At 42.3% G+C, this 21988-nt stretch overlaps 1 protein-coding gene across 1 annotated transcript; it reads right to left on the bottom strand.

Moving 5' to 3' along the window:
* Positions 1–12094: 12094 nt before the first annotated feature.
* Positions 12095–21221, bottom strand: LOC108669040 (zinc carboxypeptidase-like). The gene is given in 3 exon segments (XM_047882244.1): positions 12095–13069; positions 13115–13363; positions 21146–21221. Coding segments are annotated over 3 exon segments (657 nt in total). The 3' UTR covers positions 12095–12737.
* Positions 21222–21988: the final 767 nt, after the last annotated feature.

The raw sequence follows: 21988 nt of genomic DNA, 5'->3' as shown, positions 1-21988 counted from the left end.
TAAGACAATTTTAAAAATATATAAATTAACATTTTTTCAACAATATGTGCAAAGTTTCTTTAAATTAAATCTGTGTAAAGTGATCAATACTGTCGTTAGTTGCAGAGTGTTTGCATTCGTTTGAAAGCTGTAAATGAGACGTGTTCAACGAAGCTACTACAATGGATATACGTGCAATACTTTTTGCGTAATTCAGTCATGAACTTTCATAAAATGACCATTGTATAACAATATTTACAAATTTTCGATTTAAAAATGGAATTTATAGATCATCATTTGCATTAGTTGCATAGAGTTATCTCTCGCTTGAAAACTACAAACAATGCGCGTTCAAATAAGCAATTATCATTGATGTACATGCAATAATTTTTGCGTAATGCAGTTTGAACTTATATAAAATGAATATTTTATATATATAAATGTAAAAAATCACATACATATCTCATTATTCACAGTAAACTGGACAGGAATGTGTCTAAAGACGCGCGCTGGTTCCCTAAATGCATTTAATTGGCAATGGGAAAGGTTGGGCTACAATATCCACAATTTTTTGGCATATTCTTATTTTTTCAATAAATTTTACTCTATTTGGCTCTCCTGAACAATTTAAAAATCCAAAAAACGCCATCTTAAAAAGTTTATAACTCCTGCAGTATTTAAGCTGCAGCAACGAAGGACATACCATTCGATTCTTAATTAGAATATCTAGCGACTCTAGCGTGATTTGCAAACGTTATAAACTTTTTTAGAGTACCCGTTTTATAATACTCGTTGCCGTTTTCTATTAATTTCTCGTTTTCTTTCATTTTTTTCCGTGAAATTCATACAAGCAAACTGTTTGTTATTTTACAAGTTTCGTATGTGTGTGAAATTGCCGGAAGATTGGTTGATAAATGTAGAAGTTTTTCCGGGACCCAGACGGTCCCCCTTAATTAATGCATTCGGCGAGCTGTTTTGGCTAGCATCTATAGAAGTGATAATCAAACATGATGATAATTTAAAGGTAAAACTTTCATTTTCTCATTCGGTCTTCATACAAATACGATGGAATAACGTAGATTAAAAGAAATAGATTTAAAATTTTAACTGTCATTTGAAAGCGAAATATCTCTCTCCTCGAGTGCGATTTGATATCGCAATAATTGTAGAAAACATTTATTTTGAGCAGCGGTGCATATTCTACAAAAGTCTGCAGTCTTGTTGTGTCGTCTACAGCAGTTGAAAGGTGGTAATTTACACTTATTTCTTCTCAATCAGCTTTGTTCAAAATTATTACTTTTTGTTGTTGTGTAGCTCTGTTGTCAGTTATGGCATTCTCATTTATTCTTAACGTAGCTTAACTTCGATTTATATCGGCAACGTTGAAAATTAGAAAACTGTGTCGGTATATTTATTAAGGTTGCATTTGTATTGTCCAAAAAATGGCTAAGACTTATTATTGCAAGAGCCCTAAAGGTATTTAATATTTATGTAACTATTCGTGATAGGTTGAGTTTTCCGTCTCTAGAAATGAAGATTTAATGCTCCCGTCAGGTTGTAGGGGTCGTAATATTTTCTACTCGCAAACGGTGCGTCCTTAGCAACTACACTTTTGCTGGGGAGTCCTTCCATCTATTAGACTCTGAGAAGAGGGTCTATTATTAGACCCTCAGAAGAGGGTCTGTTCTATTTTGAGGGATGTGTGACTTCTAGATGAGGTCGATGATATTATGTGAATGTGAAAACATTCCAGAAAAAAACACGAAAGTCGTACAACATAATTTGCCTCAAAATGTATAAAACAATCTGTTGTATACATTTTGCCTGACTTCCTCGATGTACTGTCTATGAAATTAGGCGTGATATTTATGGTCGAGCATGGAACTTTTATTTGAGTTTAGAGGAATTCACTTCTATACAAGCAAAATTTGTTGTACTACGGAACTAAGGCGTTTGAGGCTAAGAATACTTTGTTAAGAGAAAATATTCGCAATTTCTGTTCACTTTAGTCATCTTCATCACAATAAATTTAGAATGATGTGTAAATGTCAGATAGACAATATGTTTAACCGGTTACTCTAGAAAATGGCTCTCAAGAAAGTTTTTAAGAAATTCTGTCTCTCGGAGGTGGTGGTGGAGGTGGCGGTGCCACTAGGAAATGTGGGAAGAAATCAAGAGGCCAGAAAGGAGAAGGCCTCAGGGTGGCCAGAAAGGAGAAGGAGAAACGGAAACGATAGTAGAAGGCGAAAAGGCGCTTAGCGCATCATTCGGTTTGATGGTGTGTCCATGGTTTTTTTTCTGGGTTTGAGGGATAAGAATCCCATCGGGGCTTTGAAGGGTCATGTGGAGTTTTAGGCTTACATTTCGTTGTATGGTTGCTAGACCAGCGCAATGGTTGATGAAGAGGATGCGGATGAATGATAGATGATAGTGGTGAAGCTGTGCGGTGATACAGTCGGGTAGCTCGTGGTTTAGAGGCGCGAGTTGTTAAGTTTGCTATTCGTTGTATGTCTCTCACTGCGTCTGATACGTCTGTTTAATGTGTCTTTGTGGTGAGATTGGAGTGAAGTTTTGGGTAGCCGCACTTGACCGTGATGGGAACAACCGTCGCCCAGGTGCAGCTTGGCCCGTCTTATTGCTGGTGAGAACATGTGGGGTGCAGGGTTATCTGTAGTGTTTAGTTTTAGGGGTTGTTGGTAGGTGTTATTTGTAGATGGCTAGAGGTTTAGGATCTAATGCCATTATTTTGGAGCTTTGAAATTGCTGGTGTTGCTTGTTTACTGCGTCTGGTGGGAAAGTTAGTTGGTTTAGAAAATCGGGTGTGTAAGTGGCTATTGTGTTCCAGGTTTTCTGTGCTTGTTCCTGTAGGGCGATGTTGATTGTGGGTATGTTACATCGTTCGTGGAGTGTTTTTGAAGAGATAAAGTCACTCCAGCCAGTGTTGGAGATGAATCTAAGTGCTTTGTTCTGTATCCTTTGATGGTGAGAGATTGCTGATCGCGACAGAGTGTGTAGTGGTATGGGCGGATATGTAAGTGAGGATCATACAAATGCCATATACAATATGTATTTTCGGTTGAAGGGGGGGGGGGAGATGGCGAATCTGTAAAGTTCCTGAAGGTTTCTTCTGGCTATCTGCTGTCTTACTGTGACTTGCGTTCTGTATCCGTGAGTGGTTATTTGGAGCCCTAGAGCCATTCCTTTTGTTATTCAGGCGAAGTGTTCGTTGGCAATGAAAAGTCGGTTGTGTTTTCCCTGCTGATTGGCTGATTGGAATTATCTTGAACTTTGAAGTGTTTGTTTAAATCTTCCATTTATGCTCGAACGTGTTTACCTGTGATATTGCGTGTTCTGTTAGTTGAGCTGCGTAACGGTTTGTGTGCCAGCCAGCTGGGATCTGTGTGATGTCGTCAGCGAATGCAATATAGTACAGAAAATACAGAAAATAGAGCCCCCGATCTCTGCCGCGTCTACGTCGTGGGGGTACCCTGGCCTGCGAGTCGGCTGGATGCCCGGCATACTCGCGGGCCAGGCCAAATGGCAGAGGCCCCCCCGCCCGGTTCGCTACCGGACGGAGGCTCCTTTATTCATTTTTTCGACCAAGGGTCGGGTAACCTCGGCCACCCCTTCCCCCTACCCACTTCTTTGGCCGCCTATCTTTCCTGAGGCACAGTATGTCCTTCTCTTCTCTCTCTTCTTTTCTTCCTATTCGTCCTTCTCCCCCTGACCCAGGGTACCCATCCCAACCCTGGCCCACACCCCTGCTCAGTCTGCTTCCTCCCGGTTACAAAGCGATGTTTCTCGTTCCTGTGCTCCGCGTGCAACGCCTGATGCCACAAGCGGTGCTCTGGCCTTCGCTCCATTCACCTCTACTCCACAGACTGGACCTGCCCTACGTGCAGACGGTCTGACCCCATCCCAGTCTCCCATTCTGGCCTCCTCCCACCTTTGCGTCCTCCAGTTTAACTGCAACGGGATTCAATCCAGTGCAGTTGAACTGGCTACTTACCTCACCAAGAACAACGTGGCGGTTGCTTGTCTCCATGAGACCAAGCTATCAGCAGCATCCCGCCCCCCTTCCTTCCCGGATACGCGCCGGAGAGCAGGGACCACCCCGGAGGTCACGGCGGCGGTCTCCTCATCCTGATCCGCCATGATGTCCCCTACACCGGACGAGACATCTCTCCCCTCCTACTCAGCGACACCACCATGGAGGCTATGGCAATCTCCACTCCTCTTAACGGCTCACCTCTCCGTATCATCAATGTTTACATCCCACCGGCCTCCTCCTGCCCCCAGGGATACTCCCCAGAGCTCGCGGACATTATCTCCATCCCGGGAGACTGCCTGATAGTGGGTGATTTTAACGCCCACCATCCCTCCTGGTTCTCCCACTCGGAAGACCAGAGAGCCGCAGCGCGAGGAACCGCAGTCAACGACCTCGTCGCTGGTTCCTCCCTCGCCTACCTCAATAAGGACTCCCATACCCGCCTCCCCTTCCATGGCCCGCCATCCTCCCCGGACCTCGCCATCATCAGCGGTCACCTACTCCTCAGCACATCCTGGGCTCCTCAAGTTGCCCTCAACTCGGACCACCTGTCCATCCTGATCCATCTCCCTTCCTCTGCTGATTCCCCAACCCCCCGGGCCGCCCGCTCCTATGTCAACTTCAAAAAAGCTGACTGGCCCGCCTACACGGCAGCCATCGAAGCGGCGCTCGAGACGGTCCCTACCCCAACTCGTGTGGTGGAGAGTCGACCTTAAAGGAAGTCCTGATGACCGCTGCCAGACAGCATATCCCTGCCGGATTCAGGAAGGACTTCTCCCCATCAGTCAACCCTAGCACCCGGTTGCTCATGGAGCAACGGGTTGACATTAGGGCGAGCTACCCAACCGACGGTGAAGCTTGCCATCGCAGCCGCCAACAACTCTTCTGCTCGGGGTCCTGATGGCCTCACGGTTCTTCATCTAAAGCACCTCGGCCCACGTGGCCTCCAGTTCCTCACCCATATTTTCAACATTTCCGTCTCCACAGCCTCAATCCCATCCATTTAGAAAAATTCTATAATTATTCCAATTCTCAAACCGGGCAAACCCGGATACCAGGGCTCCTTATACCGCCCTATCTCCCTCCTCTGACCGGCCGCCAAGATTCTTGAGCGCCTGGTTCTCCCATACATCTTGGGATCTCTCACCACCGTCCCCTCGCAACATGGTTTTAAGCCGGGACATTCCACTGTCACCGCCCTCCTACCGCTCGCGCACCAGATAGCGACGGGTTTCAACTCCCGGCGCCCTCCAGCCCGCACAATCGCCGCGGTAGTCGACTCTCAAAGGCCTTCGACAGCGTCGACCACCCTCTCCTTCTGAGCATGATCGCGGCCTCTGACCTACGTCATAACCTGGTCCGTTGGCTGTGCTACTACCTTAGAGGCAGGCTGGCATCCTGCCTCTACCTCAGAACGCAGTCGCCTTTCAGGGCTGTTCACTTCGGAGTGCCCCGGGGCTCGGTCATCTCGCCGGCCCTCTTTAACCACTTCATCTCCGATATCCCAGTTCCGACCCACAACATTGCCTCATATGCGGACGATCTGACCATCTTCGTGTCGTCCCCGAGGTTCGACGCTGCTAAGGCTGAGCTCGCTGTGTTCCTCTTGAGCGTCTCGGATTGGTCGGCGGCCAAGAAACTGGGCGTGGCTCCTGGTAAATCTTCAGTCACGCTCTTCACACCAGACACCCACCAATCTCGATCCCACCCTGCTGCCACTATCTGCAACGGCGTCATCCCTCTGGATAAAACCCCTAAAATCCTGGGCGTCATCTGGGATACGTACTTCATATTCTCCCCTCATGCAAGAGCCATCGCCACGAAAGCGACGAGTTCTCTTCGCATACTAAAAGCCCTAGCTGGTACCAACTGGGGCTTCTCCAAGGAGGACATTATTGCCACCTACCGAGCCATCACGCGCCCAATCCTCAACTACGCGGCCCCCATCCGGTACCCTGTTGCCTCACGCACAGCAGTTGCCAACCTGCAGATTATTCAAAACACTGCATTGAGACTAGCCACCCTCAAAATGGCCCCGATCTCCCACCTTCACCAGGAGACCACCTTCATTAGCCGCGCATCTGGATCTGGCTTATGCCCAGTTCCTCGCCAGCGCCCTCCAGTCCTCCCATACCTCATTCCGTATCGTTTCTGCCCCCCCCCGGGTGACCGCCCCATGAAAGCCTCCATCCAGTAGAGGTTCGGTCACCTGGTCATACCTCTCTTGGATAATGGCATGATGCCTACGGGTTCCTACGGAGAGGCCAAGCGGGCCCTCCGCAGGGAGATCGCCTCCCGCGTTGCGGCGACTGATGCCATAAACTCCGTACTTGCAGCCCCGCCACCGCCGATTGCATCAGTGGAGGCTTCACTCCTACGCTCCCACCGCTCAGCGTTATCCCAACTCCGCTCGGGATACTGCAGCTCCCTGGCGTCCTATTCCGCCAGGATCGGACACTCCCCTAGCTCCGCTTGCCCGGAGTGCGGAGATCCTCTGCAGTCGGTCCAACACCTCTTCGTTTGCCCCGCCTTCCCCACGTCTCTCAGCGTCTCCTCACTGTGGGACCACCCCGTGGAGGCAGCGGCTTTCTTGGCCACCCTCCCTGCCTTCGCCCATCTCCCCCCTCTTCCGGTGCCGGCCCCCCGGCCCACCACCAGAGCCTCCCCCCCAGCGAGCGTGCTGGTCGCAACAAACAAACAACAACAATGCAATGTAGCCGGTGTTTGGTAGAGGTGAGAGGATGTCGTGGGGGTAGTAGCTGTAGAGTGTCGGTGATTGACAGACGCCTTGAGGAACTCAGGTGTGTAGTGGGAATGAGGGCCTTAGATTTGTGCCTATTCTAATTGACTGTTTTATCTTTAGTAAAGTCGATCAGTGTCCGTGTAAATGAAGGGTGTAAGTTTAGTTGGTCGATTTTATATGCAAGGCCAGTATGCCAAACGCGGTCGAATGCTTTTGTGATATCACGGAGGACTGTGTCTAATTTTTTTTGCTAGGTTGATATAGTGTGTTTCGCAGAGTGTAGCTAATGCAGTGTGAGTTCCTCTTTGTTTCCTGAATCCGTGTTGTCTGGGGTTAAGTAAGTTGTTTGTTTCGAGATGATTGTAGAATCTGTTGTTGAGTATTTTGTCCAGTAGCTTTCCTTGTATGTCCAGGAGGGATATGGGTCTATAGTTTTTACTTTGTGTTGGGTTGTATTGGGTTTGGGGATGAAAATCATTATGGCATGTTTCAGTGAATCGGGAAAGTATCCAGCGGAGATTGACTGATTGAATATATAGAGTAATAAATGCAGCATGTTCCGAGAGCGATGTTTTAATTGTAGTGTGGTGAAACCTGTTGGACCCGGTTCTTTTTGTTCAAATGTTTTTATCAATCACTGGAGTTCTCGAATGGTAATAGGGGGGAAGTCTAAGGGATGTAGTCTTTGAAGGTTCTCATTGTGGTACAGGGTGGTGTGATGTGCGATGTCATTCATGTGTTCTTGGATTGTGTTAATGTATTCAGTATCAAACTCTTCATTCTCAGTTTCGGAAAATATGTGTTGGAAGTGTTCTCTGAATAGGTTCTTTTTGTTTTGCAGTGTCCAGTCGGATGTTATTGTGCTTGAGGTATGGGACTATTTGTTTCGTGTTGGAGCCTGTCATTCTTTTGACGGATTTCTAAAAATGTTTTGGGTCTTCTTTGAGTTCTAGTGTTGATATGAGGTCTTGCCATGTTTTCGTTTGTAAGTTTAGGTAGGCAGTTTGTAGTTGAGAGCTTAGTGAATGAAGTTGCCTATTCAGCGCTATTGATGGACCACGTATTTGTACGTGGTGAATGGTTGCTAGGTATTGAGTTTGTATTAGGAGTGATTCGTGATTCGGTGATTTAGTTTTATGCCAGGAATTATCCGGTGTGTGATATTGGGAACGGCAAGGTCTGAGGCATGTCGTACTAGCTGTGTGCTCATCTATTTCTTCTAGCGCTGGGGTCTGGCGTTGAGGGTACTTGGTGATGTTTGAGCGAGTCTTTGTATAGGGTCCAATTTGCATTATGAAATGATTTCCGTGGTCGGATTGGAATTTGAATTAGATTTGCCGAGATTGTGGCAATGTTTGGGATGTGGTCCGACTGTGTTATTGGTCCTGGTTGGCGATGTATATTGTGAAATGCTTCGTTGTTTTGAATCACTCTATCTGGGGATGTCATGTTTTTGTGGGTGATAAGAGTGGAAAACTAGGGACCCATGTGAGAGCATTTGTTTTGTGCAATAAGCGTGTGTAGCTGTGAGGTTGGACCTGGAGTTTTGCTGCGAGGGATGTTTAGCGTTCAAATCGGCAAAAAGGTATACCGAGAGCGGTCTGTTAAGGAAGGTGTGGAAGTCTATGAAGTTTCGGTAACCGGTTCGAGGAGGGATGTACGTGGTTCCAATAGTGATAGGTCCTTGTAGGGTGTCTATTATTATGGCCAGCATATCAGAGTGGAAGTTGTCGTGTAACTTGTAGGGAATGTTGCTCTTGATAGCGATGGCAGCACCGGCGTGTTGGGCGTTGCCTTTATTGGTTGTGTGTGAGTGGTAGTTGAAGATTTTCATATGAGTGTTGTTAGTGAGGAAGTGGTCGTTCAGTAGAATATTAGTGTCGATATTGTAGATGTTGGCGAGCGCAAACTTTTTGTTGGTCTAAGTTTGCACATTGACTTTGTGTTGGATGATTTTTATTGAACGCTGTGGTGTCATATTGGAGAAGAATGTTAGTAGTGGACGCCTTTGATTTCTTTAAGATTGATGTTGTGGTAGTAGAGTGGCGGCTCATGGCGTCGAAAGCGTCGTGGGGAATTATGTTTATGTGAGGTCTGTCTAGGATAAGTTTGTCGCGTTTTAATAGGTCGGAAGTTAGGGAGGAGTCTCTCTCGCGCACCGAAACCTTATACCTAAGGTATTTTTCTTCAACTCATCTATGAACCAAATGTTACGAGGTGCTGCTGGGATATGGGTGGGGTGGGGGTGGCTTCTGAATAATTTGATGTGAATGGGTTTTGCGAGTCCGGGTTAGGTGATGGTTGTGTCATGATTGCTTTCGCCGCTGATTTTTTCCGTTTTTTAGGGTCTCGGTTGTCAATGTGGGTTGTTGTTGATGAAGGTAGAGTTTCTCTGGAGTCGTTTTCACTATCTGCATTCAGTTACGTCAGATTTAGTGAGGATCTTCTGAGGTCGTCGTCATTTCAGATTATAAAATAGGTATTGTCTTCTTGTGGTTGGTTCTTGTCATGGTTGTAAAAGAAATTACAGATTTTGCTGGAGTCTCGGTCGGGGAAAGTAACATCAATGTCGCAATGTGCTTTTGAAGATTTAGAGAGTATTGAGCCGAACCCCTCCTGTCTGGCGAGACTGGCTATATGTGAGCTTCTAAGATGAGTGCCGTGAGTTTGATTCGAATGGAGTTGGTGAGGGTGATGTTTTGCTGGGGTATGTTAGTTTGATTGCAGTTTTGGCGATTTCGGCGTATTTTTTTGTAATTCTTGGTCCTGTATGTTTTTTTTTGTTTGCATAGAATTATTATTTTTCTATAGGTGTAGTTGGCGGCAAGTGTTCTGTGGTCAAAGCCGCAATTTGAACATTTCTTTTGCATGTTGGGGCATTGCGTGGAGGTGTGATCATGAGCTGCACACTCTGAGCAGGATGGTATGGTGGCGGTGCATAGGTGGGTAGGACGATCCTAGAATTTGTAACATTTGTAGCATATCAGGATGTGGGTATATCTTTCTTGCTGACACTGACTGCAGGGTGATACGGGTGTTAAACATGGCACGACCTTCTTTGAGGATTCGTTGGGCAATTGTGGTATCGGTAGTTATTATTTTAATGATGTGAGTGTAATCCTTGATTTTAACTCTTTCGTGTATGTGGATCCAGTTTTTCAGTCGCGTTATTTCGTCCTTGGTCCCAGTCGTGGTTCATCTGCCTATATCTTTGTCAAGCTGTTTTAAAAATATTGTTCGTTTGGACCTTAGATCAGGAGGGATGGTTGGTGCCAAGCTAATTTTCTTGAATGCATCGGTTGCTTTTTTGGAGGTTAGTCGGTCTATTGCCGAGATGTCGTCAGTGACAGCGTAAAAGCCTGTGGTGGTATCAGTTAGCCGGATAAGTGGGGCGTTTCGGTCTTTAAATGTGGTCTGGAAGATTTGTGAACGGTCAATTGTGATTCTAGGGTCGATTTTCTTGAATTGAATTCTGTAGGTGGGTGGTCTTGAGTGAGAGAGTTTATTGGATGTTTGCGATGAGAAGTTAGGATGAGATGAGGATGAATTTCGTTAGGATGAGATGGATGATTTTCGGTCATAGAGGGCAGTTTTGGGCGTGAGGGAGGAGGGCCAGATCCACGAGCTCACTGAGGCAAGCCCTGAGAGCCCGGGACCCGAGCCCTCCCCCGGTCAGGAGGAATGGACATAAGGTGGGACGTGCGCAAGGTCTAGGGTTAGTGGGGTGCAATGGCAAATTTATACACAAAGAAAGGAAGAAATAGGGGTCAAATAAGACAAGTCACAAAATCCTAGTGGCACAAATTTACCTCTGCAGGAGGTCGGGTCCAATCTCGGGGCACAAGGTCCGTTTCGCAAACACTTCACAACAAGGTAATCACTAGGTAACCTTTCTCTCGCCACTTCGATAGCGCGAATTTCTGTCGTTTCTAACGGACGTTGCGACGCACTCGGAGACGTGGGAGCGCCAATCAGCTGTCGCACTCCGTCAATTCCTATTGCAATGGACCACTGGACGACCGAATGGCCTCTATCTCGGACTTTCAATGCTTGATTCAGAATGCATTCAGAACCAAACTCGTACAGACAAATGGCTCGATCGGAACTACGGTAAGTGAATATAAACATCGCGATGCTGAACTACACCCGATGCGGGAGTAGACTTCAAAAATACGTTTATTCAAATTAATGATCTTATTGCGAGGTCAGTAATACAGAAAATTAATCATTGTAATATGAAATCATTTTATAAGCTAATAATAACTTCACATTCAATTAAACTAACAGAATATTTATCCTCTCAGTTTTTGAATGATTATCCTCCTTAGATGCTGCTAATTTAAACAAGAAGTTTTATATTATATACAAAGTTAATTCATAATTTACGCAACGATGACTAGGCACATTTTCCATTTCTTAAAAAAATTCATACAGCTAACGAAAAATCATAATCAACAGCCCCTTTCCTCAGTGATTCTATTTCTCGGCTGTTCACAATGTAATCCAAGGGGAGTTGAGATTTCGCTTACTATAAAGAACTGCCAACTCAAATATGGCATATCAGACACTTAGAACGATGTAATTCAAATCCGATCAACGACGTGAGTTACGATGAGACGATCTTCTGTCTGACCAGTGATGCCTTGTGCGTTTTTCATGCTGCTTCGACATGGTTTCAGGTTCTTCATTCGAACTCCTGTGCAACTGATGTTTCCTGAATTCATGTTTTTAATTCTCGTTTCTAATCTTTTAGGATTACGTCACGAAATTTGTGGCAGAATTTTTCTTCTAGTTCGTTGCATGATAATGCTTCTTCTTTTTGTGAGGAGGTTCATTTAAATCTGGAAGATCGGTTGTTTGGTCTGTTTTTTCAGGCTAAAGTTAGCCATTTTGCACGAATGGGTCAGCGGCGCCACTGTCTTTACTTTACTACAGGGAAGTTCTGTCAACATTTGTATGATTGTGGCGACGTCTCCATTTCATACACTTCCATTTTCGGCCTGGCCTCCTCCGGTGTCGATGTCGCTGACCACCCTTTCTCTGAGCTTCGCTCAAACTCGTATTGAACGGTGGGCCATGACTACTGGGAGATTTCGAGCGAATTTCTGTTGCTTTCGTTTCCTTTTCGTAACTAAATTTCTTCGTTGTGTTATGGTACGTTTTATTCTTATTCCGTTCGGAGTTAGAGGGTTCATTACCTTGCCTGGTTTCATGCACATCGACTTGACTATTTTGCAGCCTTCGATGTTCGTCATTGTCAGGTTCTTTTTTGGATCCTTCAGATTTCAATGGATTTTCACTGATGTGATATTATGGAGTTTCTTAGCCCGGCTTTTCATTCTGCATCATTGACTGCGAACCCAAACTTGAGTGCAAATCAGTATGACCGGCTCCTTTAACAGGTTCCTTTGTGTGATTGGAGAATTTTTATTTGACTGTCTCCTTGCGTTTTGTCACTTTCGTCGTAACTTCTTCCTTTTAAAATTTGTACTGCGAAACTTTCTTTTCTTCCGTTTTTTTCACGCCCTTTTTATTTTTGTTAGATTTTTCATTAGATGGAACGTCATGCAATCTTTATTGTGATTAAGTTGCACTGTCGTGACTATTGTCAATAAAATTGGTGCAATTAAAGCAAATCAAAATATGGTTACCAAGTTTAGAAGTAAAGTTTCTCATTTTGTATCTTCCATGTGGGGTCTCGGTAACAATTTGAATATTATGAACAGAAGGTTTATTTCTTGAAAAGCTCTCTTGTATGGTCACTGGTTCGTCGTGTATACGTAATTTTCTGTCCCTAGACATCAACCCATCAACAGCATCTTCCATTATCATTTCGGTGTCACCCAAGCCAAGCCACGAATTTTTAGCAGTTTCCTTTTATTTCAATGCGTCGTTGATTAACGTTCTCCAAGAATTTTTTTCAAAATCAAATCTTGGGGGATCACAGGGTGGCGCGTACATTGCCGCCTACAGAGGATTCAAAGCAAAAAGCACTTCTTTAGCAGTAGGCATGATGTCGGTCGGGGAAGCCAAAAACATTCTGCCACCTTCGCCAGGGAGCTCTATAACGTAAGCCAAATTTAGTAACAAACCTCCAACAACCCAGTCAGTAAAAGTACCTGAAGATGGGTATGAAATTTCGTGGGATTGTCCGTACCGATAGACGCGCCGGTTAGCCGCTTTCATATACATTGACATTCGCTGTGCAATGCTGTTAACACACGTAAAAGTTTTTCGTCGTTCTCCGGTGTTGCTCCAGGGATAGGTTATCATCTGTCCGTATGTGTGCAGGCTCACAACTGCACTAATTTAGTGTCTATATCTCAACAAAAAAAAAGCAATTGCTTTTGTTTCCTATTCCGAAAAAGCTTTTTCTCCATGATAATCCTCTGTACATGGCAATTGTCCTTTTCTCTCTTCTCCCCAATGGTATCCAAAATTCCTATTTATATCAACTCCAGTGCAAATCTCCCAACGGTCGCTATTTGTTTATGGTGATCGGTTCTTCTTCCACAATCTGTCATGAGTTCTAGAGAATTCATATCCATCAGGGTTCAGTAAAGGTGCCACGAACCATTGATTTTTCAAGGTGTCTGCGTCATTTTAAGTGCACTTCATAATAAGTGTTTATAGGACTACAAGCGCGACAGCTGTCGAGAGCCAGTCTCTTGCATGCATGCCTCCGTCGATCCACATAGAATTTTTGGTGGGGCCTTGTGGGTTGACGACCATCACGTAAATAGGTCGATTTTCATGCGTGGTTCCAATAACTTGCAGAGATGCATGTGGCCTGAAGATGATTGCTAAACATTTTAAATAGTCTTCAAAATCTTTAAAGGAGTTGAATTATTTATAGTCAAAAATCCTGCACAAGTGATTATACTCTTCCATATTGCTTGACGGTACAGTTGAGCGGTATTCTAATTTCATTTCGTATAGAAGTTTTTTGAAGTTGTCAGCGTCGTCGAAACGGGAAATGTCGTCTGCGCGAGAGAGATCGGTCGTTTTTTACACTTAATCGCTATTTCGGGCCAAGCTTTAACCGTCGTAAGTTCCTGCCCATCTGTTCAGGTGTTCTGCCGACTGTGCTTGAGCATCCTCAATCTGCGCCTTGCCGTTTGGACTCCTTTGTTCCGATTCTCGAATAACTACCAAGCAGACGAGTACTGCTAATGCTAACGTCGAATATTGCTTGCCGAATTTTGTCATCGTGAACCCTCGTAGCGCAGGACTGGAATCATGGGCGACAGCTCGTTCGAATCTTATGTTACTTCGGTATATAAGCTACATTCCTCAGCATTTATTTTAAATACATTGAATTTTTATGTTTCTTATTTTGAAATTTGAAAATTTGTATCTGCAATTTTCTGGAAGGGAATATGAAGCTTCTCCTTCGTAGGTTGAACACTTGTATCATAACTACTCATTTGACTTAGATTTTGGGAATTATATCTATGCATTCGGCGAACTGTTTTGGCTAGAGTCTATGGAAGTGACGGCAATAATTTAATATGACAAGAAAATAAACAGAATGACAATTTAATAGAAAACTTTCACCTTCTCATTCGGTCATTATACAAATACGATGGAACAACGTTGATTGAAATAAATAGATTGAAATTTCTAACTGTCATTTGAGAACGAAATTTCTCTCCTCGAGTGTGAATTGATATCGTAATTTTAAGAAAACATTTAACAAAGGCAGCCTTGCCAATTCTACGGAAGTCTGCCGTCTTGTAGTGTCGTCTACAGCAGTTGAAAGGTGGTAATTTGCACTTAGTTTTTCTCAATCAACTTTGTTATAAATTATTACTTATTGTTGTTGAGTAACTTTGTTGTCAGTTATGGCTTTTTTCATTACCTTTTAACGTATCTTTACGTAAATTACTATCATCGACGTTGAAAATAAGACACCTAGCTGTTTCGGTACATTTATTAGGATTTCATTTTGTATCGTGCAAAAATGGCTAAGGCCTATTTGTAGGATGCCATAAGAATTTAATATTTCTGTAATTATTGGTGATTGGATGAGTTCTCCGTCTCTAAAAATTAAGATTAATTTTCCAGTCAGGTTTTAGGGCTTGTAATATTTGCTGCTCCAAATCGTGGGTCTTTAGCGATAACACCTTTTTTAAAAAAATCATTGACATTGAACTAAAATAAGGTTATAGAAAATACAACCTCTGATATCGCATTGCATATAATTTCATACAAATTAAGGGGTTCTTCTACCTATTATAATTAGACTCTCAGAAGAGGGTCATATACATTGGGAGGGATATGTGACTTCTAGATAGGCCAGTGATGTTGTGCGGCTGTGAAAACATTCCAGATAAAAAACATGAAAGTCGCACCATATAGTTTGAATCAAAATGCATAAAGCAATCCGTGGAATGCCTCTTCCCTGACTTCCTCGATGTACTGTCGATGAAATTACGCGTTATATTAATGATCGAACATGAAACTTTTATTGGAGTTGAGAAGAATTCACTTTCATTCAAACAAAATTTGTTGTACTACGGAACTAGGGCTCTTGAGGCTAAGAATACTTTATTAAGAGAAAATATTCACTATTTCTGTTCACTGGAGTCATCTTCATAACAATAAACTTAGAATGATGTTTAAATGTTAGCTAGAAAATATGTTTTAACCGGTTACTCTAGAAAGTGGAGCGATCTGTACTTTGAATTGTGACAGTTAGCAGGAATAACGTTCATATAAATATTGAATAACGCGCAGGGAAACGACTGATTGTTGGTGTACATGCGAGTTTACTCGAAATATGACGTACGCATTGAGTTTCTTGGCCACCCGGCGAGGTCTGACATGTTGAGGTGTTCATATTTTTTCATCGTATTTTAATCATAATTAATTTCACCGTATTTTAACCGTTGAATATCAGGAATTCGTGCATTAAACGAACCATGTTGAGTTCAAGGCTCCCTAAATTGATCAGAAGTTTCTAAGAAAACCGTTCGATAAGTGCTCTGTGTGGACGCCTGATAAGAAACACAGGCCATTACTTAACATTTTGTTGCTCACTACAGCCCTCTATGCCAACCCATCATCGAGCAGAAAGTAATAAGTCGCCACATTAATTCGCAAAATCGTGCCACGAGAGAAAAGATAAACGCTTTGGTGGGAATAAAAACAAGAGTCTTGATCATCGCATGCTGTTTTATGTCCACGAACCCCAGCGTAAAGTTTCATGAGATTTTTTAGAAGGTTTTTACGATGCAACAAAAAATCTCTTTATATCTGTCTACTAACCGAGCATCTGCCGAAAATATTGGCGGCAACGTTTGACAATTCCAATAATGGAGCCATTACATGCATTTCATTTCAATGCTAACTCAATTTGCCCCTAATATATTTATTATCATATATAGTAAGTTGCGTGAATTTTTAATTTGAGCAAAAACTCAGAACATGGGAAAGGTTTATACGAATTAAATCACCCAGTTTAGTGTCCCGAGAAGATCTGTGGTGCGATCTTTCGATAATTCTCGAGTTGAATGGAGCAGAGAACTCCATTGATTGTTTATGGCCACGAAGCAATAATTTTCATCTAGCTAATGAATTCCTTGTCTCGTAAAGCTGTCCGCAAGATGGCTTTACGATCCGACGCCGTTTAAGCCCAGTAAGTTAACCACCACAAGCCAAGAAAGATTGTTGCCATATCAACACTCACTCTAAACGCAATATTTGCTCACTAGCGCATTTCTGCCTTGCAGTTTCTTTGTCGGTCACGGCCTCTCACTTTCAGTTTTCTTGATGTTGGGAAGATTGCTTCCTCACATAAGCTACTTTGTAAGCCCCGCACATAATTTGAATTCATGCAAGAAGTCGTTTCGTGTGATCCACGTTATTAGTCTAATTCGAACCTTAGCTGAATATTTTTAAACATAATACAAACCATTAAAACCGATTCGTACAAACGCATGCGGTGGACATCCCATTACTGTGGCCACGCAAAAAAATGTGTAGGCTTTTTTCTACCAAAATTGTGTAGGCTTTTGTGAAGCCACATGCAATCTCAATTTTGATGCATGGAATCGCGCTATTTGAACCTTGCTGTTCACAGTGAATTATTTTGAATAATAATTTCTTCGGAGCAAGGTTAGCTGTTTACTGTAGCGAATTTAATTATTATCATTCACTGGCATTCAAGTTAAACAGTTTGAATATTATTATTGACATTACAATCAATTGGAACATTTAAAAAAAAATATTTTTATGAGCTGAATTCTTCAAGTCAGAAAACTGATGCTCACCCAAAGTCATCTTGCAGCCGAGTAATTTCTTAATTTCATGCTGGCTGACGAAAAATGTAGAGTTTAGTCGACTCAGGTCAATAATATTCTTCTTCATGATTTATAGCCCGAATTTTTTTATGGCTTTGCGAGGACCAATCAGACGAGCAGTTAAATCATTTTCGGATGATCTATCTATCGAATATTGAAATGGTCTGCAATATTAATGACATTTGGCGTTTATAATGTAAGAAGTATTTACATATATTTAAGTAAATATGTATATAAGTATCGTTAATGCGATTTAAAAAATAATTTGAAAGAGTGAGAATTTATTCTTAATGTTTGAAAATACCTGTCGAAAATAAATTGAAATATATTAGTTATGATTGATACGGCAGCTTTTGATGCACAACTTTTCTCAACCGTCTTTTTAGCGCATTTTTCATTTATGGAAAAAAAGGCGCATTGTGCTCGTCATGTCCGTCCGTCCGTCTGTCTGTCCGTGACTTCACGGGCGGACGAGAAAATGCGCTCTCTGTCACTCACTACAGTGAGCACTGAGTTATATTTTTTTTACTTGAATACACTAACGAAATGCAATAGAGTATTCAAAATATTAATGTCTAAGTAATGATGCGTAGATATAATACAATTTCGCGTACTTTCTTTTTAGCACATTTTCTCATTTATGGAAAAAATGGTTTATTGTGCTCGTCATGTCCGTCCGTCCGTCTGTCTGTCCGTGACTTCACGGACGGACGGACGAGAAAATGCGCTCGCTGTCACTCACTGCAGTTAGTACTGAGTTATATTTTTTCCTAATTTAAAGTTTTAAAACTTTGACCTTATACCTAGAACTTTGTAATCTTTTCAATACTATATTATAACATTATATTAAAAAATGTTCCAAAACATTATGAGATGACTAGCTTGGCTGCATATTATTTTTGCAATTTTAGTCCGAATTGCAACCTTAAATTATTAGAAGGACAATTTTATGCGTCGCATGAAATATGTTGAAAGGCTTATATAAATGATAAAGTCTGCACAAGCTCTACCCACTGAACTATAGCCTTTAAAATCGAGCGTATAAAGTGCAGTGAAACTCATGCAGAAATCGAGCGTCTGAAAGCTTTTCCCGATGCTGTCCGTAATTGATGCATTGCGCCTCACTCAGCCGAACCTCTGTTCCCTCTCAAAATTACTCTAAAAGCCAAGAGCAAAACTAAGGCAGAAAAGAACGAAGCATTCGGTTCTATATTGATGACACTTGTGATACGCTCACTCTTCGTCGTCCACGCTTTTTATAAAGTTTTTATTTCTCACTCAATTTTTGAGGGAGATGCGAGCGACGTGCATTAGACCGCGCTATAAGAAACAACGTGAGCTGTCTTCCCTGGAAGATATCTCGACAAATATTTATGAAAATAATGAATACTTCTCTTTTGAACTGACAGCTAAAAAAGACACCATTTATTTTCTGACAAACTGGGTAACATTGTTATACATTGTCTCAACGGCGATGTATACGCATATTTTACCAGGTACACATATGTATCTTATATGTGTACTAAACTTAAACTTAACTAACTGGATTCAAAATTCTGTTTATAATATTTTTGACTGAGATTGTTTAATCCGACAATATTTAAAATGTGAAAGAGCTATCGTGCATCTAACCTGAATTCAACTGTAATTTACTTTGTGCTGTAAAAGATTAATGTGTTTTATTGCATATTTCCTGAGTATTTTTCAACAATTCACTCTTCAATATTACTACTGCTAATTCATTGTCTACTATAAATGCATAGATATTCTGTAGCGGTCCACAGTATCAGCTACAGGTGAGCTAATCAGTTCAACATATGAAAAGGTAATTACACCAGGAAATCTCCTGCACACATAAACTAATCCGGCAGTCCAAAATATCAGTGGATAGAGATACACATGCCTTACCAGCAGATACTCAACTGATATTACTATTCTGTAATATAGGTGTATGGCAAAACACATTATCGTTTCGGTATATAATCCATCTTTTCGAAAATCCTAGCATAAGCTGCCGATCAAAACTTGCAGTTCGTCATGTTTGCAGATGATTCACCGTATTCATATCATATCATTGGATGATCCAACCAGTTCTTCGTATCGGCAGAAATTCCAACTGCTTTGTGTTATCTGCCTGTTCTCAAACTTCTTCGTACCAGTCGCTGATCCAGCCTGTTCTTTGTTTCAGTCGCTGATCTAGCATATTCTTCGCATCAGTTGATGATCTCGCCTACTCTTCGCATCAATTGATGATGTAGATGATGATGAATAGATGATATATTCTTCGTATGAGTCGATGATCTAGCCTATTCTTCGTATCAGTCGATGATCAAGCCAATTCGTCGTATTATTTAATGATTAGTCAATTTTTTTAATCACTAAAGGATGTCTGAAACGGTATTACATTTATGAAACGTGACCGCATTCAGCGCACAGCCGACCTAGGCCGACCGCGCTATGTTTTTATTTGTGTTGGTGATGTTGGTCCGACTGGTCATGGTGTTGTAGTTTAATTTGATTTAGAAACTTTAGTTTGAGTGAATATATTTCACCGTAGTTAAGCTTGACATTTGAACCTTGGTTAACTAATCTGCTCATAAACAGACATATACTGAAAGCTGCACGATACAATTTGATCATATGCCTAGTCATGGCGATTCATATAGTCTCTCTCAATTTTCAGCCACACTTCAACCTGCCCACGCATTTTGAAATATTTTATAACTATTCCTTTTCAAGTTTAGCCATTCACATTCGAGCCTCGGGCTAGGCAGCATCATCTTTCGCTTGACGTTCGTTGGCTTTACACCAGACGTCTGTCGTCCTGTCATCCGATGTCTGTCGTCCTGTCATCCGACGTCTGTCGTCCAGTCATCCGACGTCTGTGGTGCTGTCATCCGACGTCTGTGGTGCTGTCATCCGACGTCTGTGGTGCTGTCATCCGACGTCTGTCGTCCTGTCATCCGACGTCTGTCGTCCTGTCATCCGACGTCTGTCGTCCTGTCATCCGATGTCTGTCGTCCTGTCATCCGACGTCTGTCGTCCTGCCATCCGACGTCTGGTGTCTGCCACGAGCGTGGGACCTGCCACGAGCGTGGGAAATAGAGCCTGGGGCTTGCGTGCGCCCTTGGTCGTGGAGGTGAGCCGTGTGAGTCATCACGGTTCTTGGCCCATGATCGAGAGGTGTGAGCTACTTTCCTAATAATTTTAAATGAACTTTTTTTCCGCAAAAACCTCATTACAATTGCCTATAAGGATAACTATTACTATAACGCTAACTATAAATAACTTAATACTATAACATTACTAACTCAATACTATAATCATATAACTTTTCACCATAACTATAACTTGTGACGTTAACGCCAACTAAAATATAACTCTCATTTAGACTTGCAGAAACGGATCGCGCATCTCATAGTTTCATTGTAATAGTTAGATGATGCAGATTAATTAATCAGTCGATCGGGTCGGCCATATGTACTTGCATCATCATGTTAGTATACCACGCTAATGGCTTAACCATAGCAGCAGTACTTGACCAATTAACTTTTTCATCCTATTTATAAGCGACGATAAGGAGCAGTTCATTGTATTTTCATTGATATAACTATGCAAGCTGCAACGACCAGCGCAACTCTGATCAGTTCATGCCAAGCGCTGTGGTGATCTAGCATGCAGTCTAACAGTTCATGCTGCATGATCCAACTGCTGTGGCACGGAATATTACTGCCATAACAGAGCAGGAAGAGTGTCATTGAATAGCCGTACCGAAGCATGCAGCGCCCAAAGGTGAATCTGGAAATAGAGCAAACCAATGAAAAACATTTTCAACAAAAGACCAAAACTCTTCATTAATAGATAATCTGTTACGGGTAATCTATAAATATCTCTTCGATACGTTGTGTGCATTACCTTTGTTAGATGTAAATTTTATTCCAATGCTGTGCACTATATCTTATCGAGTTGGATGCAAGTCTTCCATGCGTGAAAGTATCAGGATTTTGCTGGGCCTACACGAGCGATCTCTTTACCGATATGCTTATTGCCTTCGATTGCCGATGCTCGGACCTGGTCCAGCAGAGATGAGAGAGAGAATATCGAACGCCAGGCACGAATACTCAACGTCTTCAGCCTCACTGGCCATGATGGATATTATATGATCATATAGGCCGTGCGACATCACATATAGGCCGTGCGACATCATATTCCATCTCGAGATTACGCTCGCGTTCATGGTCGGCGAATGCGACCTCTGCGATAAGTATTCTTCAAAGCGTTATGTACACTATTTATAGAACGATGCACAAGTTTTGCAATGGCTGTGCGATGGTTGCGGCGATACACATCGACTCTATCGTATTATAAGAAAATTATCTGTGTTATTCAATAGAGAGTATAATCTAATGGAGTAAATAGCTTGGCAAGTTACCAGGAAAATTATTTTTGGTCCAAATAGAATATCTTTATCAAAGTGTACCTTCCGGCTGTATGAATATTTTATAAATTCATGATTACGGTCATCTAATGTAAGTCACGGATATATGAGATGAATTATAGTACAGTGATACCTTTTAAGTTGAAGAACTTAAATTGCAAAATAGCGCTTCAGCCTAGAATAGTCGCTTTCAAAAACAGTGTTTAATATTGCAATTCGAATTCAATAATTCAAAGTTTGAATTTAAAATAAGTATATCAATATGATGAGGTAATTCAACAAGTTTATATATATGTGCACAAACGCAACAATGTAACAAGCAATAATGTTAGCAGCAAAAATGAACCTCAAACTCACCTAATCCAATCGTAAGGTTGGGATGAGTAATGCCAGCAAAATATCTGACTTGATAACTAAATTTTAAATTTATTAAGTATTATCAATGAAAAAACTCATGTGGTCTATCGCTATATTCA

The sequence above is a fragment of the Hyalella azteca genome, unplaced genomic scaffold (genome assembly GCF_000764305.2).
Source record: "Hyalella azteca isolate HAZT.00-mixed unplaced genomic scaffold, Hazt_2.0.2 contig10017, whole genome shotgun sequence".
Taxonomy (NCBI): domain Eukaryota; kingdom Metazoa; phylum Arthropoda; class Malacostraca; order Amphipoda; family Hyalellidae; genus Hyalella; species Hyalella azteca.
The sequence above is the reverse complement of the archived record's forward strand: the minus strand, read 5'-3'. Positions and strand labels throughout refer to the sequence as shown.